General features: G+C 42.2%; 1 protein-coding gene across 1 annotated transcript in view; it reads right to left on the bottom strand.

The window, feature by feature from the left end:
• The window catches only part of LOC143767562 (scavenger receptor cysteine-rich domain-containing protein DMBT1-like), a 67,159-nt gene extending 40,546 nt beyond the window's left edge, over positions 1–26,613 (bottom strand). Inside the window, exons 1-8 of the mRNA XM_077255971.1 lie at positions 26,517–26,613; positions 23,160–23,189; positions 22,341–22,655; positions 16,456–16,482; positions 14,626–14,655; positions 12,518–12,559; positions 5,550–5,591; positions 1,548–1,610 (exon numbers count right to left, since the gene is read on the bottom strand). Of these exons, the coding sequence (XP_077112086.1) occupies positions 1,548–1,610; positions 5,550–5,591; positions 12,518–12,559; positions 14,626–14,655; positions 16,456–16,482; positions 22,341–22,655; positions 23,160–23,189; positions 26,517–26,613 (646 nt within the window). The remainder of the gene's footprint in view (positions 1–1,547; positions 1,611–5,549; positions 5,592–12,517; positions 12,560–14,625; positions 14,656–16,455; positions 16,483–22,340; positions 22,656–23,159; positions 23,190–26,516) is intronic.
• Positions 26,614–27,252: the final 639 nt, after the last annotated feature.

The raw sequence follows: 27,252 nt of genomic DNA, 5'->3' as shown, positions 1-27,252 counted from the left end.
CATATTGACATGATGGCATCACACAGTTGCCGCAGATTTGTCGGCTGCACATCCCAAAGATGCTCCATACAAGGCAGGATGGATCCATGCTTTCATGTTGTTTACGCCAAATTCTGACCCTACCATCCGAATGTCGCAGCAGAAATCGAGACTCATCAGACCAAGCAACGTTTTTCCAATCTTCTACTGTCCAATTTCGATGAGCTTGTACAAATTGTAGCCTCAGTTTCCTGTTCTTAGCTGAAAGGAGTGGTACCCGGTGTGGTCTTCTGCTGCTGTAGCCCATCTGCCTCAAAGTTCGACGCACTGTGCGTTCAGAGATGCTCTTAGGCCTACCTTGGTTGTAACGGGTGGCGATTTGAGTCACTGTTGCCTTTCTATCAGCTCGAACCAGTCTGCCCATTCTCCTCTGACCTCTGGCATCAACAAGGCATTTCCGCCCACAGAACTGCCGCTCACTGGATTTTTTTTCTTTTTCGGACCATTCTCTGTAAACCCTAGAGATGGTTGTGCGTGAAAATCCCAGTAGATCAGCAGTTTCTGAAATACTCAGACCAGCCCTTCTGGCACCAACAACCATGCCACGTTCAAAGGCACTCAAATCACCTTTCTTCCCCATACTGATGCTCGGTTTGAACTGCAGGAGATTGTCTTGACCATGTCTACATGCCTAAATGCACTGAGTTGCCGCCATGTGATTGGCTGATTAGAAATTAAGTGTTAACAAGAAGTTGGACAGGCGTACCTAATAAAGTGGCCAGTGAGTGTATATGATGCACGGATCTTATTTTTTCATGTTTTTGAGGAAGTGCAGAGACTGAAAAGCTCAAATTTGGAGTCAATATTTGTTTCTTCACAGTGTTCAATGTATGGCTTAAATACTTTTCAATTTTATAGAATGGACTTTAACATTTAGCTTTTTATTACTTTATTTGTTGATTTAAACTTTATGTTTTTTATATCGTTTAAAACATATTTAACTCTTATATTAACTATTAATTAGTCCCTATGAGGACTTGGACCCGTGAATATTTGATCACTTTTACTATATACTGCTGTATTGCTTTATATAGTTAAATTGACATTTTCCTAAGAAGCCTTGTCTTAGGCCACGTTCACACGTTCAGTATTTGGTCAGTATTTTACCTTATGGTTTATGTTTACCTTTGTGTACCTTGTTTTACATTTCTGTTCTTACTGGTTACTCAGTGCTTTTTGTACTTGCTATAATTTATCTGTCAGTGTAGATTATTTATTTACTATATATTAATACTTATCCATGTAGTTTGCAGCTCACGAGTCACGTTTCTGTGTGGATGTGTCCTCCATATTATTCTGGATTTGTTATGTAGGTTTCTTTTATAGATATTAGAACAATATATTATTTTTTTTACATTTACGATCATGTTGGGGTGCGATATTTGTAAAAGTTTATGATATAACCTGTAGAAATATGAATGGCTAAACAATATAAGGGCATATAAAGGATTGATCCACCATAATCACCTTATGTATGTACAGTATTAATATATTAATTATGAACTTACCAGTTGTGGCAGAAGTGGAAATATCGGTAATATATGAGGGTCCTGATGAAGATGCTGATGAACCTTGGCATGTAATTAAGCATTAGAGATAGTTACATATCACTGTTTGGATCTTCTTTTACATTGTTAAAATAATCTTTTTAGCTTAGTTTTATCAATTCTAGGCTGAACTGGATGGACAAATGTCTTTTTTCGGCCTTACTATGTTACTATGTTAATTCCTTCTGAAGCTTGAAAATCAATATGACCATAATCTCAGTTCCTTTAAGGTATATTACCCATTTTTTCTAGAGTACCCAGTGGCATTTTTGCCCAGATACGTATCAAAACATTTGGCTATTCTTAATTTTTGGAAAATTGTGAGTCAACTGAAATTGTGCACAGTTTTAGTTTTCCTTTACATACGGGGAAATTAAAAGCAAAGCCACAAAAACAGGAATAAAAAAATCCTCCAAGATTTCCAGAATTAACACAGCAAAAAAAGGGGCAGCAGTATTTACCTGTCCATGCCTCAGAACTAATGCAGCAAACCCATGTAGTAAAGATGGTGGCCACACAGGGAAAAGATACTGATGAGACAACCTAGCAATTCATGGAGGGGGTGATTGCTTAGCATTAAATTGCACTTGTATAGGGCACTTATCAAACACTATCTAAGTGCGCCCCATAAGAACAGACATCCTAGATTACAAGGCCAAAAATGATCACCTCATACTCTGCTTTTTTTTTTTTTGCACGTAATTTTTCAGGGTGCAGCCAAGCCCAGCATTTTTGGCTTTTTTTGCTGTGTGCATTCTGAGACCTGGGCAGATAAATACTGCTGCCTTTTTCTGCTGCTAAATAATAACTAGTGAGGAATTAATGTATATTAGTTTACACAGGTAAGATCAGCGCCGGCGATAGGGGCAGGCATACCAGGCAGCTGTCTAGGGCCCCCACTCCTCCTGGGGACCCCACCCAGTGGCGTGCTGCTGATACAACACGTCCCATCCCCCCAGTGATACAGCTGAAAGCAGTGATGGAGGAGAGAACATTATCTGATGCTGCTTTTCCCATCACTCCCCCGCTCCTTCTGACTCAGAGGGCACATGATGATGCCACTTCATCGTTCGCCACGCTGAAACAGGAGTGGAGCTGATGAGACTGGAGCAGAGCCTGGAGCAGTGTGGGGAACAAGGAGGAGGGGTGAGTATTGTATATGTATACTGTGTGCGTGGATATGTATATATCTGTAGGTGTGTACTGTGTGGGCTGCATTATACCTTGTGTGGAGGGCTGCAGTATACTAAGTGTGTGTGGAGGCTGCATTATATTGTGTGTGTGGGGGCTGCATTATACTGTGAGTGGGGGGCTGCATTATACTATGTGTGTGGGGACTGCTTTGTACTGTGGGGGGCTGCATTATAATGTGCATAGGGGGATGCATTATACTATATGAGTGGGGACTGCATTATACTGTGAGCAGAGGGGGTGCATTATACTGTGAGTGGGGGGCTGCATTATACTGTGAGTGGGGGGATGTATTATACTGTGAGTGGAGGCCTGTATTCTGTGTGGGGGGGCCGCATTATACTATGTGGGGGTCTACACTATACTGTATGTGGGTGGGGGCTGCATTATACTGTATGTAGGTGAGGGCTCCATTATAATGAGTATGGAGGCCTGCCTGATACTGTGAGTGGGGGGCTGCACTATACTGTGTTTGTGGGGCTGCATTCTATGTGTGGGGGCTGCATTATACTGTGTGTGGTGGGCTGCATTATACTGTGTAGAGGGTGGCTGCACTATACTGAGAGTTGGGGCTGCATTATACTGTGTGTGGGGGCTGCATAACACTGTGTATGGGGAGCTGTACTATACTGTGGGGGGCTGCACTATACTGTGTGGGGGCTGCATTATACTGTGTGTGGGGGGTGCACTATATTGTAGGGGGCTGCAATATACAGTGTGGGGAGGGCTGCATTATACTGTGTGGGGGCTGCATTATATTGTGTGTATGTGTGGGAAGGCATTATACTGTGTATGAGGGGCTGCATTATACTGTGTATGGAGGGCTACATTATACTGTGAGCGGGGGATTACATAATACTGTGTATGGGGGCTGCATAATATGGTGTTTGGAGGCTGCATTATACGGTGTTGGGTCTGCACTATACAGTGTGTGGGGGGCTGCACTATACTGTGGGGGGCTGCATTATCCTGTGTGTGGGGGCTGCATTATACTGTATGGGGAGCTGCACTATACTGTGTGAGGGGGCTGCAATATACAGTGTGTGGGGGCTGCATTATACTGTCTGTGGGGGGCTGCATTATCCTGTGTGTGGGGGCTGCATTATACTGTATGGGGAGCTGCACTATACTGTGTGAGGGGGCTGCAATATACAGTGTGTGGGGGCTGCATTATACTGTGTGTGGGGGGCTGCATTATACTGTGTGTGTGTGGGAGGCTGCATTATACTGTGTGTGAGAGGCTGCACTATATTGTGTATATGTGTGTGTATGTGTGTGTGTAGCGGGGCTGCATTATACTGGGTGTGGTGGGGAGAGGGTGCACTATACTCTGAAGGGGCTGCACTATAACCTGAGGGGGCTGCATTATACTGTGTGTGTTGGGCTGCAGTATACTTTGAGAGGGCTGCAGTATACTCTATGAGGGGGGCTGCAGTAGACTCTGAGGGGGCTGTATTATATTCTATAAAGCATTATACTGTATGGGAACTGCATTATACTGTATCGAGGACTATCTGTGCCCATCATTTTTCCTCAGCCATTGTAAAGAAACTCGTGAAAAAGTGTCAAACGACTTCAATATTGTCGATCATGCTCAGTTAACGGCCTCAACGCAGAGCATATAAAATGTGTGATGTAAAATGTGTAAAATGTTTGTGTGATGGTGCAATATGTGAGCATTTGGGGCCCCACTTTAAACTTTTGCCCAGAGTCCTACTTTGTCTAAAACTAGCCCTGGATAGGATGAAACTCATTGGAAGCTGTTCACATCTGTATTCACCATTTACTCCAATTTTGAATATAGCGTGCTAAAACCCTTCCGACAATACTTCTTAGGCTAGGTTCACATTAGCGTTTCTGTGTGCAGCGTATCATCTGCATGCGCAAACGCATGCTTACGCCTCCACATCATCTTACGCATGACGCAAAAAAAGCGCTGCGTGTGCATGCATTTAAATGCATTTTGGCATGCGTATGCGTTGCTTATGCGCATGGTGGAGGTGGTGACATAATTTCCTGGACATGCACAGTCTAAAGTACGCATGCATATTTAACGCATGCGTACACATGTCCTTGCGTACCAATGCATTCCCATAGACAGTAATGAATTTTTTACGCACTCATCCGCAATTATCCACATACGCATGATTACGCAATATTTGATGCCTCAAAAAATGTAACATGTTGCGTTCACGGACACCGCCGCACTCCGTGAAATGACGCATGCATCCGCATGTGAACGCATGCAAATGCATGTCCCGGTGTACACCATGTTAAAGATATGTATGCATGCGGATCTATGCTGATCACACGCTGTGCACAAAAACGCAAATATGAACCCGGCCTTAGTCATGTAATCCTGCATTAAAACTTCACTTTTATTTAAATGTCATTAGAGCCTATATTAAAAACATTGTGAACCAAGTATCTCCCTGCTAATTGTGTGTCTCATTGAGTTCTACCACAAAACATGAAACAGGTCTCTACAAGTCAATCCATATCACCACACTATATATTCAGGGTCTGCTGTCCATATTAAAAATCTAACATGTTTCACCAAATCTTCTTATTCAGGGGATATATTCTCTGAACTTCCCCTAGTTCCAGGTGAAAATCAATGACCATGAGTGACCTATAATGCCAGTTACAAATTTGTCGGATAATCTAGTTTTTCCAGTCAATTAATATGACTTAAAAATGTATTTATTTGGTACACGGAAAGGGGAAAATGCTCTTTACAGTCAGATAGCAGAGACTTTTGAGCTAATATACCTGAGGCTGTAGACCTTTCTGTAGACTTTGATGGACTTGTATCTACAAAAAAATAAAAGTAGCAATAAATACTAAAAAATTACATGTACTATAGAGAAATATGCTTTCTGACTCTGATCCTTTATGACTGTCCACATTCATTACATAATCCCTTCTAAATGGCAGACACCACTCCAGAATACAAAAGTCCCCTTATAATTCAATGGGATTTGTCACAAAGTGGTATCTGGTTTGGCTAGGTGAGAGGCGTCTGACCTGGACCCTTGGATCTTGCTCAGATGCCTCTTTCCCTGCCAAACCAGATCTCACATTTCCCATTGAGGAGGAGCAGCACCCCGAGACACAGTGTCTGCAAACTAAGATTCTGGTTTTGGCATTTATCCTAAGTCATGTGACAAGGCTCGTTAAAGGGTCAACATTGACTTCTAGGATTGCTATTTCTTGTAGGTGGCACTATAGTTCTAGTCCTCTTCCTCTCTGAAGAGACAATGTCAGTATTTCCTAGGGGAGCATTCTGGCTTAAAAGTCTCCTCATCTCGGCATGTTTGAAATGTCACTCTACGCAAGGAGAAACTTTACCCAATGAAACGGAGAGAAGGCACACACGCCTGGCCACAACTTCATTCAGATGAGGCTTTTCAGAGCTCCATTCTTGAAATCAATTGGGGTCCAAATAGTCCAACCGCACAAATCAGTAAATTATAACATATCCCATGAATAAGTGAAAACTTGCATTGTTGGGAATAACCTTTTAGTACGCAATAGTATGCAGACTAATATCCTTGCCTTTGTGTACAGTATATTTAGACAAATACAGTATTAAGGAAACATAATAATAACTAACAAAAATTCTGTTAAAAAAATTCTGAGAAAAAGTAAAAAAAAAAATAATAAAATGAGATATGAATGATAGAAATGTGAAAGTCTGGGCAATATGACAACATCATATATAGGACTGAGTCAATGTACTCATCTTGCACAATGTTTTGCATATTCTTAACCCCTTCACCCCCAAGGGTGGTTTGCACGTTAATGACCGGGCCAATTTTTACAATTCTGACCACTGTCCCTTTATGAGGCTATAACTCTGGAACGCTTTGACGGATCTTGGCGATTCTGACATTGTTTTCTCGTGACATATTGTACTTCATGTTAGTGGTAAAATTTATTCGATATAACTTGTGTTTATTTGTGAAAAAAATGGAAATTTGGCGAAAATTTTGAAAATTTTGCAATTTTCCAACTTTGAATTTTTATGCCCTTAAATCACAGACATATGTCACGCAAAATACTTAATAAGTAACATTTCCCACATGTCTACTTTACATCAGTACAATTTTGGAACCAAAATTTTTTTTTGTGACGGAGTTATAAGGGTTAAAAGTTGACCAGCAATTTCTCATTTTTACAACACCATTTTTTTTTAGGGACCACATCTCATTTGAAGTCATTTTGAGGGGTCTATATGATAGAAAATACCCAAGTGTGACACCATTCTAAAAACTGCACCCCTCAAGGTGCTCAAAACCACATTCAAGAAGTTTATTAACCCTTCAGGTGTTTCACAGGAATTTTTGGAATGTTTAAATAAAAATGAACATTTAACTTTTTTTCACACAAAATTTATTTCAGCTCCAATTTGTTTTATTTTACCAAGGGTAACAGGAGAAAATGGACCCCCAAAGTTGTTGTACAATTTGTCCTGAGTACGCTGATACCCCATATGTGGGGGTAAACCACTGTTTGGGCGTATGGCAGAGCTCGGAAGGAAAGGAGCGCCATTTGACTTTTCAATGCAAAATTGACTGGAATTGAGATGGGACGCCATGTTGCGTTTGGAGAGCCCCTGATGTGCCTAAACACTGAAACCCCCTACAAGTGACACCATTTTGGAAAGTAGACCCCCTAAGGAACTTATCTTGATGTGTGGTGAGCACTTTGACCCACCAAGTGCTTCACAGAAGTTTATAATGCAGAGCCGTAAAAATAAAAAATCATATTGTTTCACAAAAATGATCTTTTCGCCCCCAATTTTTTATTTTCCCAAGGGTAAGAGAAGAAATTGGACCCCAAAAAATGTTGTGCAATTTGTCCTGAGTACGATGATACCCCATATGTGGGTGTAAACCATTGTTTGGGCGCATGGCAGAGCTTGGAAGGGAAGGAGCGCCATTTGACTTTTCAATGCAAAATTGACTGGAATTGAGATGGGACGCCATGTTGCGTTTGGAGAGCCCCTGATGTGCCTAAACATTGAAACTCCCTACAAGTGACACCATTTTGGAAAGTAGACCCCCTAAGGAACTTATCTAGATGTGTGGTGAGCACTTTGACCCACCAAGTGCTTCACAGAAGTTTATAATGCAGAGCCGTAAAAATAAAATATCATATTTTTTCACAAAAATGATCTTTTCGCCCCCAATTTTTTATTTTCCCAAGGGTAAGAGAAGAAATTGGACCCCAAAAAATGTTGGCCAATTTGTCCTGAGTACGATGATACCCCATATGTGGGTGTAAACCATTGTTTGGGCGCATGGCAGAGCTTGGAAGGGAAGGAGCGCCATTTGACTTTTCAATGCAAAATTGACTGGAATTGAGATGGGACGCCATGTTGCGTTTGGAGAGCCCCTGATGTGCCTAAACATTGAAACTCCCTACAAGTGACACCATTTTGGAAAGTAGACCCCCTAAGGAACTTATCTAGATGTGTGGTGAGCACTTTGACCCACCAAGTGCTTCACAGAAGTTTATAATGCAGAGCCGTAAAAATAAAAAATCATATTTTTTCACAAAAATGATCTTTTCGCCCCCAATTTTTTATTTTCCCAAGGGTAAGAGAAGAAATTGGACCCCAAAAAATGTTGGCCAATTTGTCCTGAGTACGATGATACCCCATATGTGGGTGTAAACCATTGTTTGGGCGCATGGCAGAGCTTGGAAGGGAAGGAGCGCCATTTGACTTTTCAATGCAAAATTGACTGGAATTGAGATGGGACGCCATGTTGCGTTTGGAGAGCCCCTGATGTGCCTAAACATTGAAACTCCCTACAAGTGACACCATTTTGGAAAGTAGACCCCCTAAGGATCTTATCTAGATGTGTTTTGAGAGCTTTGAACCCCCAAGTGTTTCACTACAGATTATAACGCAGAGCCGTGAAAATAATTTTTATTTTTTTTCTCAAAAATGATTTTTAGCACCCAGCTTTGTATTTTTACAAGGGTAACAGAAAAAATTGGACCCCAAAATTTGTTTTCCAATTTGTCCTGAGTACGCTGATACCCCATATGTGGGGGGGAACCACTGTTTGGGCGCATGACAGAGCTCGGAAGGGAAGGAGCGCCATTTGGAATGCAGACTTAAATGGATTGGTCAGCAGCTGTCACGTTGCATTTGCAGAGCCCCTGATGTACCCAAACAGTACAAACCCCCCACAAGTGACCCCATATTGGAAACTAGACCTCCCAAGGAACTTATCTAGATGTGTTTTGAGAACTTTGAACCCCCAAGTGTTTCACTAAAGTTTATAGCGCAAAGCCGTGAAAATAAAAATTCTTTTTTTTTTTCACAAAAATGATTTTTTAGCCCCCAGTTTTGTATTTTTACAAGGGTAACAGGATAAATTAGACCCCAAAAGTTGTTGTCCAATTTGTCCTGAGTACGCTGATACCCCATATGTGGGGGGGAACCACTGTTTGGGTGCATGACAGAGCTCGGAAGGGAAGGAGCGCCATTTGGAATGCAGCCTTAAATGGATTGGTCTGCAGGCGTCACGTTGCATTTGCAGAGCCCCTGATGTACCCAAACAGTACAAACCCCCCACAAGTGACCCCATATTGGAAACTAGACCTCCCAAGGAACTTATCTAGATGTGTTGTGAGAACTTTGAACCCCCAAGTGTTTCACTACAGTTTATAACGCAGAGCCGTGAAAATAAAACATCTTTTTTTTCCCACAAAAATGATTTTTAGCCCCCCAAATTTTTATTTTCCTAAGGATAACAAGAGAACTTGGACCCCAGAAGTTGTTGTTCAATTTGTCCCGAGTACGCTGATAACACATATGTTGGGGTAAACCCCTTTTTGGGCGCACGGGAGAGCTCGGAAGGGAAGGAGCACTGTTTTACTTTTTCAACGCAGAATTGGCTGGAATTGAGATTGGACGCCATGTCGCGCTTGGAGAGCCCCTGATGTGCCTGGACAGTGGAAACTCCCCAATTCTACCTGAAACCCTAACCCAAACACACCCCTAACCCTAATCCCAACGGTAACCCTAACCACACCCCTAGCCCTGACACACCCATAATTCTAATCCCAACCCTAATCCAAACGTAAATGTAATCCAAACCCTAACCCTAACTTTACCTCCAACCCTAGCCCTAACCCTAACCCTACCCCTCACCCTAACCCTAAACGTGACTGAAATACGTGTCACTAAAATACGTGTCACTAAAATACGTGGCACTGAAATACGTGGCACTGAAATACGTGGCACTGAAATACGTGGCACTGAAATACGTGATACGTGGCACTGAAATACGTGGCACTGAAATACGTGGCACTGAAATACGTGGCACTTAAATACGTGGCACTGAAATATGTGATACGTGGCACTTAAATACGTGGCACTGAAACACGTGGCACTGAAACACGTGGCACTGAAACACGTGGCACTGAAATACGTGGCACTGAAATACGTGGCCCTGAAATACGTGGCACTGAAATACGTGGCACTGAAATATGTGGCACTGAAATACGTGGCACTGAAATACGTGGCACTGAAACACGTGGCACTGAAATACGTGATACGTGGCACTGAAATATGTGGCACTGAAATACGTGGCACTTAAATACGTGGCACTGAAATATGTGATACATGGCACTGAAATACGTGGCACTGAAATACGTGGCACTGAAATACGTGGCACTGAAATACGTGGCACTGAAATACGTGGCACTTAAATACGTGGCACTGAAATATGTGATACGTGGCACTGAAACACGTGGCACTGAAACACGTGGCACTGAAATACGTGGCACTGAAATACGTGGCACTGAAATACGTGGCACTGAAATACGTGGCACTGAAATACGTGGTACTAAAATATGTGGCACTGAAATACGTGGCACTGAAATACGTGGCACTGAAACACGTGGCACTGAAATACGTGATACGTGGCACAGAAATACGTGGCACTGAAATACGTGGCACTGAAATACGTGGCACTGAAATACGTGGCACTATGACTGTCAGAAAATGTTCATTAAACGGTTAGGGGTGAGGTTAGGGGTAGAGTTAGGGTTAGGGTTTGGATCCCTTTATCACCTTGATGGTGGTGGGTGGCTTTTCAGTGTGTTTTCTGTTTTTTTTCGATAAAAATGCATGCGTTTTTAACGCAAACAAACGCATGTGCTTAAAAACGCAAGAAAATACTGCAGGTTGTATTTCTGAAAATGAACGCATGCAGAAAAAAACCGCATGCGTTTGAAAACGCGACCAAACGCGTACAAAAAAACCGCATGCGTTTTCAATGTTAAATATAGGGAAAAAACGCATGCGTTTTTTTGTGCAAAAAACGCTGCAGACAAAAACGCAAGTGTGAAACCAGCGACGCTTTTTATAGCAAAAAAGTTTTTGCGTCTCCACATTTTGAGACCTATAATTTTTCCACATTTTGCTCCACAGAGTCATGTGAGGTCTTGTTTTTTGCGGGACGAGTTGACGTTTTTATTGGTAACATTTTCGGACACGTGACCATTTTTGATCGCTTTTTATTCCGATTTTTGTGAGGCAGAATGACCAAAAACCTGCTATTCATGAATTTCTTTTGGGAGAGGCGTTTATACCGTTCCGCGTTTGGTAAAATTGATAAAGCAGTTTTATTCGTCGGGTCAGTACGATTACAGCGATATCTCATTTATATCATTTTTTTATGTTTTGGCGCTTTTATACGATAAAAACTAAAATATAGAAAAAATAATTATTTTGGTATCGCTTTATTCTCAGGACTATAACTTTTTTATTTTTTTGCTGATGATGCTGTATGGCGGCTTTTTTTTTGCGGGACAAGATGACGTTTTCAGCGGTACCATGGTTATTTATATGCGTCTTTTTGATCGTGTGTTATTCCACTTTTTGTTCGGCGGTATGGTAATAAAGCGTTGTTTTTTGCCTCGTTTTTTTTTTTTTTTTCTTACGGTGTTTACTGAAGGGGTTAACTAGTGGGGCAGTTTTATAGGTTGGGTCGTTACGGACGCGGCGATACTAAATATGTGTACTTTTATTGTTTTGTTTTTTTTATTTAGATAAAGAAATGTATTTATGGGAATAATATATTTTTTTTATTATTATTTATTTAGGAATTTTTTTTTTTTTTTTTTTTTTTTTACACATGTGGAAAAATTTTTTTTTAACTTTTTTACTTTGTCCCAGGGGGGGACATCACAGATCATTGATCTGGCAGTGTGCACAGCACTCTGCCAGATCGACGATCTGCTGTGCAGGGCTGCAGGCTTACCAGCGTCTGCTCTGAGCAGACACTCGGTAAGCCACCTCCTTCCCTGCAGGACCCGGATGCCGCGGCCATCTTGGATCCGGGACCTGCGGCGAGGAGGGAGGTAGGAGACCCTCAGAGCAACGCGATCACATCGCGTTGCTCCGGGGGTCTCAGGGAAGCCCGCAGGGAGCCCCCTCCCTGCGCGATGCTTCCCTATACCGCCGGTACACTGCGATCATGTTTGATCGCGGTGTGCCGGGGGTTAATGTGCCGGGGGCGGTCCGTGACCGCTCCTGGCACATAGTGCCGGATGTCAGCTGCGATATGCAGCTGACACCCGGCCGCGATCGGCCGCGCTCCCCCCGTGAGCGCCGCTGATCGATGATGACGTACTATCCCGTCGGCGGTCATACGGGCCCACCCCACCTCGACGGGATAGTACGTCAAATGTCGGGAAGGGGTTAATTAACTTACCAGAAGTTGCAGATATAGAATTCTGGGTAGTATATGAGGGCCCTGTTGAAAACACTGATGAGCCATGGAATATAGTAATAGTGGAAGATTTAGTTGTTAAATATAATTTTTTGAGTTTGCAGAGAATCGAGGAACAAAACCCTTGTCCCTCGACATACCACAGTATGTACAAGTACTTCTCACTAAATTAGAATATCAACAAAAAGTGAATTTATTTCAGTTCTTCAATGCAAAAAGTGAAACTCATATATTATATAGAGTCATTTCAAGCAGAGTGAGCTATTTCAAGCGTTCATTTCTGTTAATGTTGATTATGGCTTACAGACAATGAGAACCCAAAAGTCATTATCTCAGTAAATTAGAATACTTTATAACACCAGCTTGAAAATCTGATTTTAAAATCTGAAATGTTGTCATACTAAAATGTATGTTCGGTAAATGCACTCAATACTTGGTTGGGGCTCTTTTTGCATCAATTACAGCATCAATGCAGTGTGGCATGGAGGCGATCAGCCTGTGGCACTACTGAGCAGCTATGGAAACCCAGGTTGCTTTGATAGCAGCCTTCAGCTCATTTGCATTGTTGGGTCCGGTGTCTCATCTTCCTCTTGACAATACAGCACTCTGTAAACAGCCAACTTCTTTAGCAATGACCTTTTGTGGCTTACTCTCCTTGTGGAGTGTGTCAGTGACTGCCTTCTGGACATCTGTCATGTCAGCAGTCTTCCCCATGATTGTGGATCCTACTGAAACAGACTAAGGGACCTTTTTAAACGCTTAGGAAGCCTTTGCAGTTGTTTGTTAATTATTCTAATTTGCTGAGATAAAGACTTTTGGGTTTTCATTGTCTGTAAGCCATAATCATTAACATTAACAGAAATAAACACTTGAAATAGATCACTCTGTTTGTAATGACTCTATATAATATATGAGATTCAACTTTTTGATTTGAAGAACTGAAATAAGTTAACTTTTTGATGATATTCTAATTTAGTGAGAAGCACTTGTATGTATATATACTGAATATATGTATATATACCGTATTTTTCGCTTTGTAAGACGCTCCGGATTATAAGACGCACCCCAAATTTTGAGGAGAAAAATAGGAAAAAACTTTTTTTTAATAAATTGGTGGGGCGTCTTATAATCCATGCGTCTTATTACTTACCAGGGGTTGTGGCTGCGGTGGATCAGGGTCCCAGGGTCGTTGCTGGAGGCAGGAGTGGATCATTGCTGCAGGCTGGGATGAGGAGGTCTGCAGGGGGGCTCCTGTGCAGCAGGCTGGGATGAGGGGGTCTGCAGGGGGGCTCCTGTGCAGCAGGCTGGGATGAGGGGGTCTGCAGGGGGGCTCCTGTGCTGCAGGGGGGCTCCTGTGCTGCAGGCTGGGATGAGGCAGTCTGCAGGGGGGCTCCTGTGCTGCAGGCTGGGATGAGGCGGTCTGCGGGGGGGCTCCTGTGCTGCAGGCTGGGATGAGGCGGTCTGCGGGGGGGCTCCTGTGCTGCAGGGGGGCTTGGGGGCTTTGGGGCTTCAGGGCTGTTTCCGGTGCTGCGGGGGCTCTGCCGACATATTGTGAAAGGCCAGAGCCCCCTGGCAGTTCGTCCATGTATTCCTGTATGACTGACTCTGGGAAAATGGCCACCGGAATCTCGAGAGATGAGATCTCAGCCCTGAAATCTCATCTCCTGAGATTTCGGCGTCCATTTTCCCGGAGTCAGTCATACAGGAAGGAACGCATGGACGAACTGCCTGGGGGCTCTGGTCTTTCACAAAATGTCGCCAGAGCCCCCGCAGCACCGGAGTAGCAGCGGACAACCGCGGTGGCGGGCGACAGCGGTGGCGAGCGGCAGCAGCAGCGGTGGCGGGCGGCAGCAGCAGCAGCGGTGGTGGGCGGCAGCAGCAGCGGGTGGCAGCGGACACCCCCTCATCCCAGCCTGTAACGGTAAGCGGTATATCTGCTTTGTAAGACGCACCCCCATTTCCCCCCCAAATTTGGGGGAAATAAAGTGCGTCTTACAAAGCGGAAAATACGGTATATATTTTTTTTACAAAAGTATCACACATTCGGTGTAAAAAGCAAAAACATTTTCTAGGGAGCCAGTTGTTTATACCTGATGTTGGAGAAATAAAATGCTGCGGACCTGTAAAAGAACCAAACGATTAAGTGCATACGTGAAGGGTAAGTGAAGTTATTGAGTTTTGGCCTAGGAGAGAATAATCAGTAGCAAGTAATATTTAAAATGCAGAGATACATGTGCTGACCTCGCAAACCTGTATTACACTATTACATAACTAAGTATTACTTAATTCAGTGTTAAAGGGATTTTTTGTGAATGTGGCTTGAAATTGACGCCAGTGATAGGCTGCAGCAGTCACATGCGTTAATTTCACAGGACCTCTGAAAGAATAACTCTGTTGGGTGGGGGGATCACTGGAGTGAAGAGATGGTACTGGATTGCAGGCATTTATCAAATAAGTAATGGTTCTATTGCTATTTTGTGCGATTTAATTCTAATTCTAGGTAAAATCCCTTTAATTTTAAAATTGCCATCTGCAGTATCTGTAGGCGACAGTGCACATACCATGGATTTTAAAAAAAAGTGCGAAGAGTGAAAAAATAGAAAGATCGAAAAAACATCCAACACTATTCTCATTGGATGACAAAAATGGCATTATAATGGGCACCTATTCTGATTTCTCTATGGGATCACCTCTATTCTATGTACTGCACTGTCAGAAATGTTACAGTAAAGGATACATTTTTTTTGCAATAATTTTTCTATCATTGATCCAATGCATGTAAAATAAGAAATAAGCAAATTTGCAAATTGTCTTAATTAAAAATATTCAGACATTTTCCACCATGGTAACAGACTCCAAAAAACAGTTTGTAGACAGAACAATAAAAGTCAAAAGGAATTTTTGATGCTAAAAAAAAAAATGACTATAAGACCAAAAATATAGCAGACGAAATAACCAGATCATAGATGATGCAAAGTCTAACCATTTTCCCCAATGCATATTTTGCGTGTTCCTACTAGCTTCCTAGCAATTATTATTGCACTCCCTGAGAAAGCAAGTGGGAACAAGAGAAACACATGATGGAGAGCATGGTTAGTGGGACTCTGCACAGTGCACCTTATTATGGGTGAGAGTGTTGTGGTATGTATATATGACATACACACAATTTTATTAACAATTTCAACAGGACGACACAAGCTTGAAAAACAAGGAAAAATGTTGTAAAGTGTTCAGTATATATCCTTGCATGTAGTAGAGACTGTGGCAAAGTACTGGAGGGAAGATATGTTTCACTGAGGCTGTTAGCTTCAGTGATCTGAAACCTAGAAGTTTGCTCCAGCACACTAAGTACTTAGAGGGGTTAATTGGCCATTTTAAAGGCTAGGCTTTTTTATGAACGTCTGCAGAGCGGGTGGGAGTCTGTTCACCATATCTCCTTCCCAGGGTAGGGTTTAGAAGTTAAATAGACAGCCTTCTGAGTCACTTGGTGTCCAATGTGTCTGGAGTCGGCAGCTCTAGAGAAGTATTTGCTTTAAACTGTACTGAACCCGGTTGTTATATCTATATACTGAGCGGGCGGATCCCCGCAGCTGCAGAGACCATTTTGTTTTATTTTCCTATTTTGTCTAAAGGGCCATGTTTATTTTCACTTCCACTGGTTTATGCCACATGTATATAATAAACCAGTGGAAGATTTAAAGAGACAGAGTACCTGTGTCTACCTCTGTGTGCAGCAGAGTGAGCCGATCTACCACAGAACATATTTCCTAAGCCTGTCAAAAATTACTTACAAGCCAAGTACATTATTTTGTGCTCTGTACCCAATGCAACTAAAAGCTGTAAAATAATATTAATAATAATATATAGCAAAATAATATAACATAATTTCCGATTTTATAGGGTGATTAGTAATTAATTACCTGATGTTGTAGAATTTATGTTTTGGTCTGTAAGAGAAGAATATGATTTGTTACATCTCACCTTGTTACTATATATACAGTTGTGATCAAACGTTTACATACCCTGGCAGAATTTTTGCTTTCTTGGCCTTTTTTCAGAGAAGCCATTTATTGTCAAACTACTGTGCTTTCTCTTTTTAAATCATAATGACAACCCAAAACATCCAAATGACCCTGATCAAAAGTTCACATACCCCATTTCTTAATACTGTGTATTGCTCCCTCTAACATCAATGACAGCTTGAAGTCTTTCGTGGTAGTTGTGGATAACGTTCTTTATTATCTCTGATGGTTAATCCTGCCCACTCTTCTTGGTAAAGGCTTCCAGTTCATCTAAATTCCTAGGCTGTCTAGCATGAACTGTGTGCTTGAGATCTCCCCAGAGTGGCTCAATGATATTGAGGTCAAGAGACTGAGATGGCCACTCCAGAAACTTCACTTTGTTCTGCTGTAGTTAATGATAGGTCAATTTAGCCATGTGTTTTAGATCGTTGTCATGTTGGAATATCCAAGCATGTCCCATGCACAGCTTCCAGGCTGATGATTGCAAATTTTCCTCTATTCTAGAGGTGAACAACTGGCTACGTTGATGCCGTGAGCAAACTTTTTGGGTTTCTTGATCATTGAGTGAATTACCTGTATGATGGACTCCTTGCATGTTTGATAGATGACTTGCTACACTCATCAGGAAAGTGTTAAACTACAGCAATATGGGAATGCGATGGGAAATAGACGGCCAGGAAAAAAAATATCCAGCTAATGAATTCTTTTGAGAACGCTGCTATTAGAAGTGGAAAGAAAGAACAAAAACAACAAACTCTGAATGAAAATAGAGGTAGTGAAGCCGAATACAAACTAAAATGTGTCTATAGAAATGCACAGAGCATGGGAAACAAACAAGGAGAATTGGAGCTGCTAACATGGGAAGAGAGATAAGATGTCATAGGCATCACTGAAACTTGGTGGGATGATACACATGGAATACAAATCTTAAAGGCTTATTTATTAGAAACAGGATGAACAAGAAGGGAATATGTGTTGCATTGTATGTTAGGAAAACTTATATCTTCACAGAGATTCAAGCTTTAGAGACTGGTAGCTTTGTAGAAACTGTTTGGGTAAGATTTAAAGGAGAGAACAGAAAGCACACTATAGTAGGTGTTTACTATAGGCCACCTGGACAGACAGAAGATATGGATAAACTCTTTTTACATCAGATGTCTCTGTTCTATAAAATAGAATGACATAGTGATCATGGGAGATTTTAACTACCCAGACATTTGTTGGGAATCTCTCTCAGGCAAAAGTACTGTGTCCAGAGAATTTTTATCTTCTCTTGCTGACAACTTTATCTTTCAAAAGGTAGAAGAGAGACCATGAGGATCTGCAATCTTGGACATAATTCTTACCAACAAGGAGGAAATGGTTGAGGAATGAAAGGTGACAGGAAATTTAGGAGGCAGCGATCATGCTTGTTAGGGCTCGAGTTCCCGCCTCTGCACAGGGGGAATCTCGAGCTATCTCCGCTGCAGTCTCCCATTCTTCTCCTGCCGCAGTGGAGTCTGCTCAGCAGACAGGTCGGTCCCAGCGTCTCGCTCAGTCTGACTCTGTGCAAAGGGTTACTGCTGCCTTTCTAGCTTCTGCCATTGTAGCCAGTACCGGGCAGCGGCGAGCAGACATTTTTGGGACTAAGTCCTGCTTTTCCCCTTCTGAGCATGCCCACGGTAAGATCTGGAGATCAAGGGTCACATGCTTAGATACTGCAGCTAATCCCATTGGTCCTCTAGGAAGGTCCTGAAGGTGCTCAACTTCTGTGGCAGCCTCCCATTGGTCCTTCTGGGAAGGTCCTGTACTTGCTGCAGCTATAAAAGGTTTGCATGACCGCACGGCCATGCGCTAGTATCAATCCAAGTATGTGCTTTGCGCCAGTGTGGTTATGTGTGAATATATTCAGGGACCCGGCTGAAATAAGCCCCTAGAATACCGGCACCTCCGGTGAGGAGATTGCATGTTTGCATGACCACTGACTGCTATCAGTTCGGCAGTTAGCTTGTACTCCTGTGAGGCTAACAAGGTGCAGTGTTTTCTTTTCACGGCTACTCTGTGAAGTAACAGAGCTAGTCTATACCACCAAATAGTGCCACCATTCACTAGCAGCAGGTTCCTCCTGTACGGTGGACCCCGGGCTGCGAACGCACCAATAATAATAAACATCTATATTTACTAGGTGCGTTCCGCTAGCCCTAACAATGCTATCCTCGAATTTGGATTACAAGAGGAGGAAGACCACTGAGTACTCAGACTTTAAGATTGGACTTCAGAAACACAGATTTTAATAGACTCAAAAAGAAGGTGGGAAAGATCCAATGGCTAGATGTTCTAAAGGACAGAAATGTTTAAGAAGGATGGGAGATTTTACTAAATAAAATTCTCACTGCACAATCGGTAGCAATCCTGAAAAGAAGGAAGAATTCTATGCATTTATAGAGACCAGGGTGGATGAACACAGAATGTAATCACTTGTTAAAAGGGGAAAAAGAAATGTATATCAAATGGAAAGAGGGTGCCATGTCTAAAGAAGAATATAATGTTTGCAGGGAATGCAGGGCAAGCATTAGAAGAGCTAAAGCCAGTAACGAAGTAAAGCCAGTAATGAAGTAAAGCTTGCAATGGAGACCAAAAGCAGTAAAAAAGGATTTGGGGAGATATGTCAAAAGCAAAAGAAAAGTCAAAGATGATATAGGGTTTTTACAGGATGAAAAGGATGAAGTGGTCAAAAATGATGCTGAGAAGGCCAAACTTAAATTCCTATTTTGCATTTGTGTTCTCTAAGAAAGCAACTGATCTGCATGGTACCATGGAAGTAATAAAATAATCCACACTATCCATAAACAGAGAGATGGTGAGAGAAAACTTAGCTAATTTAAATGAATTTAAATCTCCTGGTCCAGATGAATTACATCCTAGGGTACTGAAAGAGTTAGCAGAGGAAATTGCACAACCACTAGCCAGAATTTTTGAAAAATCCTGAAAAACAGGAGAACTCCCAGAAGATTGGAGAAAGGGACAACATTTGCCTATAAAAGGGAAAGAGGACAGAGCTAGGAAATTACATGCCATTGAGCCTTAGTTCTATACCTGGAAAGATATTTGAACAAATTATTAAACAACATGTATGTAAGTACTTGGATAATAATACAGTAATTAACCAAAGCCAGCATGGGTTTGTAGCAAACAAGTAATGCCGTCTAATCTAATTTCCTTCTATGATGGAATCACTAACTGTGTGAATTAGGGAAATGCTGTAGATATAGTACCGTATTTTTCGGACTATAAGACGCACTTTTTTTCCTCCAAATTTGGGAGGAAAGTGTGGGTGCGTCTTATAGTCCGGATATAGCATGTGGGGAGGGGGGCAGCAGCGAGTGGGATCGCACTGTTATCCCACTTCAGGATGTCCCCGCAGCCCGGAATCAGCTGCTCGGGAAAGCACATGGCCCCGCTGATTAAGTGCAGTGAATATTTATTAGCTGCTCCCCGCCCACCGATCAGCTGAGCGGTGAGCCGGGAGCAGCAAATGAATACTGCACTTAAGCAGCGACACACAGTTTCCCCAGCACTGATTCCGGGGAGAATCTGTGTGTCCGGGGGAGGAGGAGGCAGCAGCAAGGGCCAGGAGATCGCTGCCTACCTGCCTGCCATGCCTGGACGCCGAGTGTTGTGCACAATCAGGACCTGTGATGATGTCAGGAGTGGGTGGGCTGGAGCATCACATGGCAGCTCAGAGCCCTCCCTCTTCTGACATCATCACAGGTCCTTCAGACTCCCACCTAGAATCTGCAGCTTCCTCTTATGTCCTGCGCTGTGGAAAGGCAACAACAACAGGGAGGGCTCTGTGTGCAGCCATGGGATGCTCCAGCTTTTACCTCAGCACAGTGTGGCTGGCTGCCACAATTAAGAGGTTAGTCTTTCCAAAACACTATAAAGCACTCTGCCACTCCTTTGGTGAACTATAACTCCCAGCATGTCCTAGGATCTGCAGGACATGCTGGGAGTTATAGTTCTCCCATGGGATTTTAAAGCAGCACTCCAGTGTTATTTTGCAGTGCTGGAGTGGTGCTTTCACTATAAGCCCTGTGCCCCCATTCTTAGGGCTCATTTCCACATGCGAGGCACACGTCCGTATCTCGCATGTGGAAACCAAGCTGTGGAGCCGACACTCCAGAGCGGAGCGTGCGGCCGCATAGGAACACATGGAGCTGCACGCTCCGCTCCAAAGTGTCGGCGCCAGAGCTTGGTTTCCACATGCGAGATACAGATGTGTGCCTCGCATGTGGAAATGAGCCCTTATACTCATATATATACATATATATATAGCGTCTTCATATCGTACTTCACAGACATCACACTAGTCCCGCAGCTTCCAACATAATAACATACTATTATATATAATAACACCACATATAATAGTATGTTATTTATGTTATTAAATATTTTACTACATTTTTTTTGCTTCAAATATTTTTTTCCCTATTTTCCACCTCTAAAACCTGGGTGCGTCTTATAGTCCGGTGCGCCCTATAGTCCGAAAAATACGGTATATCTCGACTTCAGCAAAGCATTTGATAAAGTATTTCATACTATCCTTATTGAAAAAATGACCAAGTATGGGATTGACAAGGCTAAGGTTAGGTGGATTCATAACTTGCTCAGTGATCGTACTCAAATAGTGGTAATAAATGGTTGCACATTCAGTTGGAAAAGTGTTTCAAGTGGGGCACCCTAAAAGCTCTGTCCTGTCCCCAGTGCTCAACATTTTTATAAATGATCTAGATAAGGGAACTGAAGGTAAATGAATCACATTTGCAGGTGATGCAAATCTAGGAGGGATAGTTAACGCTAGAGAAGACAGAGAAAGGATTCAGAAGGATCTAGATAAGCATGAACAATGGGTAGCGACTAATAGAATGGTATTTAACATGGAGAAATGAAAGATTCTACATCTGGTAAAGAAATACAAAAATTACAACTATAGAATGGGAGGAGTAGAACTAAGCAATGGCATGTATGAAAAAGACTTGTGTATACTAATAGATCATAGACTGCACATGAGTCAACAGTGTGACGCAGCAGCAAAAAAGGCAAACACATTTCTAGGATGTATTAAGAGAAGCATAGAGCCTAGATCATGTGAAGTAATTATCCTCCACTACTCCTCCTTGGCAAGGCCTCATCTGGAATAGTGTGTCCAGTTCTGAGCACCACATTTTAAAAAAGACATTGAAAAACTGGAAAAAGTTAAGAGATGAGATATCAGGAGCGGACTGCAAAGTATGCCTTACGAGGAACAATTAAAGGATCTGGGAATGTTTAGCCTGCAAAAAAGAAGGCTAAGAGGAGACTTAATAGCTGTCTACAAATATCCGAAGGGCGGTCACAGTGTAGAGGGATCATCCTTATTCTCATATGCACATGGAAACATGGGAAGCAATGGAATGAAACTGAAAGGGAGAAGATACAGATTAGATATTAGAAAAAACTTTTTGACAGTGAGGGTGATCAATGAGTGGAACAAGCTGCCACGAGAGATGGTGAGTTCTCCTTCAATGGAAGTCTTCAAACAGAGGCTGGACAGACATCTGTCTTAGATGGTTTAGTGAATCCTGCATTGAGCAGGGGGTTGGACCCGATGACCTGGAGGTCCCTTCCAACTCTATCATTCTATGATTCTATGAAATTTGATAAGAAGTGGTGTAAATAATGTGTGTGGGTTAGAGGCCTTCGATCACCATCCCAATACATTTTAAACATTTCTTGAGATGAAAAAAAATCTGATCACATTTTACCTCTGCATGTAACTCCAGCATCTTCTTGGTGCCCACAGTTATGTATGCCCAGTCCTCGATGGGGGCAGTTCCACAGATTAGTTTCATTTCCAAGACAATTTATATCATCCAAAACAATATGTCCTTCTCCCCGGCCAAAGTAGGCACCTACGTGAGGGGAAATGGGCGGGCCACAACCGACTTGGCGGCATACCACTTCTGCATCACTCATATCCCAAAGGTCATCGCATACTGTTCCCCATTTTCCATTAAAGTAGATTTCAACCCGGCCAAAACATCGGCTTCCATTTGCCAGTCTCAGAGACAACGCTTGTGCTGCACAAAAAGGATAATAATATGTTTCAGTGCACATTATTAGGTCATAAAAGTTGGAAGTTATAATACTCTTAAAAGCCATGTCCACCTGTGCAGCTATGTATACAGTTCCTATGTAATTGTCTACATCTCCATGGTTACAGACTACAAGTGCATCTATGTAGTCTGATTCTTCACACGTTTTTCTATCTGTACGCTTCTTTTACTAATCTTCCTAATGTGAAGGGTTACATCTTCAGTAGACAGATGCAAAAAGGTAAGATATTTTTAGGTGTATTGAAATCAAATTTATTTACCGTATTTATATTCTGTGTTGCTGTGAAGCATTAATCTAACAATGTCATGGTTGGACTATTTTTGTGGAGGTTTTTCATCATTATCCTTATTTAATCTGATTTTTATAATTATAGATAAAGAAATACTAGAACTGATCAAATATTCAAATAACTCAGAAAACAAACAAACTGCATCCATAGCCTGGATTTAGAAAAGAAGGAAACTTACCTGAACTGTTGAGTTTTGGGACTGAAAAGCCTGCAAATAAATGACAGGTGTAAAACAGAAGAACTAGATAAAATATAATGATCTTTCGCCAGCATTTTTTAAGGTGTTGCACATTGTTAAAAAATATATATTGTTTTCATCAAGAAAACAGCGCCACATCTGTCTACAGGCTGTGCTGTAGCTCAGCTGGGTTCACTTTGATGGAGCTGAGCTGTAATACCAGGCTCAACCTATGGACAGCTGTGCTGCTATTCCTGGAAGAAAGCAGACATTTTTATTTGTATCCTGGACACCCTTCAGGACTGACCAATTTTTCACTTTTGCTTTTTTGTTTTTTTCTCCCCCTCCCCCCATTCTTTTAAGAGCTATTTTTGTAATCATTTTTCTGTTGACATTGCCATATGAGGGATTATTTTTTGCAGGACACGCTGTAATTTGGAGTGACTCTATTCATCTTACCATATGATGTACTGACAAATAAGGGAAAAAAATTCCAAGTGGAGTAAAATCGTAAAAAAAACTGCAATTCTGCCATTCATTATACAGTAAAAAATGACCAACAGGTCAGTACGACTATGGAGATACCAAAACAGTCTAGTTGTTTTTATATATCAGTGGTAAAAAAAAATACAGAACCTTGTAAAATAAAAAATTTAGTTTGTCTCGCCATATCCTGAGACCCATAACGTGTTTTTTTTATGGATGCAGCTGTCTTGCTTTCTATATGCTGAGCTGACCTTTTTTAATACCATTTTGGGGTATATATGATGTACTGATCTTATTTTTGCAGGTTTTTTTTTTTAGGAAGTGCAGAGATTGAAAAAACTCAACTCTGGAGTCAATATTTTTTTCTTCGCAGTGTTCAATGTATGGCTTAAATACCTTTCCATTTTCATAGACTGGACTTTAACACTTGAGGAGAAACCAATTCTGTTTATTTTTTTTATTACCGTACTTTATTTGGTGATTTCAACTTTAATATATTTTTTTTTTTAATATGGTTTAAAACATTTTGAACTCTATTCATTAGCCCCTATGAGGACTTGGACCTATTAATATTTTATTACTTTTATTATATACTGCTATATTGTTGTGTATAGTTAACATCTTCCTAAGAAGCCTTTCCTTAGGAAACGTTCACACATTCAGTATTTGGTCAGTATTTTACCTCAGTATTTGTAAGCCAAAACAAGGAGTGGAACAATCAGAGGAAAAGTAGAATAGAAACACGTCACCACTTCTGCATTTATCACCCACTCCTGGTTTTGGCTTACAAATACTGAGGTAATATACTGACCAAATACTGAACATGGCCGTTTTCTGGCCTTCCTAGGAGGACCAACAGAGCAGAGATGGGGATTTGGTAATCACATATATAAATGCCTCTGTCAGTAATTGTTTAAACAGCAGCGGTCAGGGCAAGCACCATTCACGGCTGTTAAAAGCACATGCCAGCTGTGTAATACAGGCAAAATCTGCTGAGTATGTTGCAGGCTCAGCTCCTGAGCACACACCATACATGTGCTCCCTGACTAAGACATGGACAGTTAAGTTATGGTATGCAATGAGGTTATCCAGGAAATAACAATTGATTAGCTATCCTTAGTCATCATTATGAGATCAGTGGTGGTCCTACACTCGGCGAACCTTACCATTCAGGTGACAACTGCTCCAGCAGCAGGAATTTAGTGTTGTACTGGGCGAAACCTAGCAACCCTATACATTGCTTTGTGGACGCTTCCAAGAACTGCTGTTTAGCTCCATTTCAAGTTTTCAGCTGATCTGTGCGGTTGTCATGAGATCAGTGGGGAACTGACAACTATTGATGTCATATCCAGGGCCGACCATCAGGATATTACTACCATTATTGGTGTATGGGGCCCGGTGAGCTAAAGCAAAGAGGGGGGCCCAGACTGGTGACATATGCTGGCAGCGTGTCTCACCCAGCCTGGCCGCCCTTGTTTACTCCTGCTCACCGAGCCCTAGGGCAGGGGCATCACTAGGCAGTTACACTCAGGGCCTGAGCCCCGGATCAAAAGCCTGACACCCCAAGCCTCCTTGAAGGGCAGCCTGACACAGCAGCGCTGGGTTTCCTGACTCTTCTCCTGCACCTGGGAGCACAACATATAGATGAGTCCGCTATTACAACTGTCTGTGCTCCGCGCAGGAGAGGAGCTACACAAGAGCCAGGAGCCACTGCACTCACTGCTCTGGCAGTGCTCTGGAAGCTGCAAACCTCCGCCCACTCCCTCAAGCCTCCTGCAGAACAGAGCAGACTGCTGCCTCTAGAGATGAAAAAGCCTCCTCCCTGCTGGCCCACAGGTTTGTTCTTAGAACAGGACATGGAATACTATTCCCTTTGCCCCCTATTCAAAACTATTGCTTCTCACCAACCACACAGCAATCATTATACCCCCCTCCTGCCTTTCCAGCAGAGCTAGTAGTCAGCAAACAAGAGGGGAGGGGAGCAGTCTGCTGTGCACAGAGCTGCACATGGAGAACTTAGTGAGGGTCCTGTGCCCCCCATTGCATGAGAGACTGAGGATGCATGATGCTCAGTCCTCTACACAAAGTGTACATGTGCATAATATAAACATAGTACATGTGATGTGTATGTCTAATACATGTGCCATTTGTGTAACGTATATGTTTGTGTCTGTTTATTTGTGCACTGCAATTCCTATATGTGTGCATTTGTGTGTATATACATAAGGCATATATCTGCATTTGCATGAATGAAATAGTGTGTGTATAGGTATGTGCACACGTTAAGTATTTGCTTTGGACATTTATGGACCAAAAATGTGTCTTGTGGCAGGAAAAACGCAATATAAAATACAAACAGTTTTGCCTCAAAACACAGTGTCTGCAAATTGAGATTCTGGTATTGGATTTTATCCTAAGGCCTCTTTCACACTTCAGTTTTTTGCAATCCGTCGCAATCCGGGCAAAAAACAGACCCTGCAAATGTGCCCGCAGGATGCGTTTTTTGCCCATAAACTTGTATTAGCGACGGATTGCCACACGTCGCGTCCATCGTGCGACGGATACGTCGTGTTTTGGCAGACCGTCGTCACAAAAAAAGTTCAATGTAACTTTTTTTGTGCGTCGCGTCCGCCATTTTCGACAGCGCATGCGCGGCTGAAACTCTGCCCCCTCCTCCCCGGACTGCAGAATGGGCAGCGGATGCGTCGAAAAACTGCATCCGCTGCCCACGTCGTGCACAAAATTCACAACGTCCGTCGGTACGTCGGCCCGACGCATTGCGACGGACCCGTACCGACGGAAGTGTGAAAGAGGCCTAAGTCATGTGACAAGGCTTATTAAAGGATCGACATTGACTTCTAGGATTGCTACCTCCTATAGATGGCACTAGAGTTCTAGTCTTCTTCCCCTCCGAAGAGACAATTTGCATATTTCCTAGAGGAGCATTGCGGCTTAAATGTCTCCTCATCTCGGCATGCTTAACATGTCACTTTCCACAAGGAGGGAACATTAACCCTTGGATGCCATTTTCTACAAGGGCTAGTTCTTATCTGAGTATAAAACAAACAAGTACAATCAGATTAAAAATCGGAATGCTCTCTGACTAATGTTATTCAGTGATTCTGAGCTGTTCTGCAATTTCTTTTTTCTCATCTGGAATCTGGATGAGAAAAAAAATCGAAGCATGGTGCGAGTGGCCGTGTATATCGGATGAGACTTGCCAATGCAAGTCATTGTGTGCAAGAAAAAAAATCGCAAGGCACATGGACCATGATGCATGTGCCGTCTGATTTTTATGCACACATCTCAAAGGAAACCCCACATTTCATCAGCCAAGTACAGTAAATTCACAGCCTGAAAAGTCAGAATAGAATAGATAAATAGATAGAAATAAGTCAGTGAGATATGTAAACAGTGATTTGCATGTGTCGTTTACTGTACATGTATTTAGCTAAGAAATAAAAAAAATAATTGAAACAATTTAATTTACAACAACTTATTTTTAATAAACAACTAGGGGAAAGCAGATAAAAATAGGGGGAACCCCACATCATTATTTTAGGGTCCTTCTTTTTAATAACCAGCAAAAGCTAAGGAGACAGCTGTG

The sequence above is a fragment of the Ranitomeya variabilis genome, chromosome 4 (genome assembly GCF_051348905.1).
Source record: "Ranitomeya variabilis isolate aRanVar5 chromosome 4, aRanVar5.hap1, whole genome shotgun sequence".
Lineage (NCBI taxonomy): Eukaryota > Metazoa > Chordata > Amphibia > Anura > Dendrobatidae > Ranitomeya > Ranitomeya variabilis.
The sequence above is the reverse complement of the archived record's forward strand: the minus strand, read 5'-3'. Positions and strand labels throughout refer to the sequence as shown.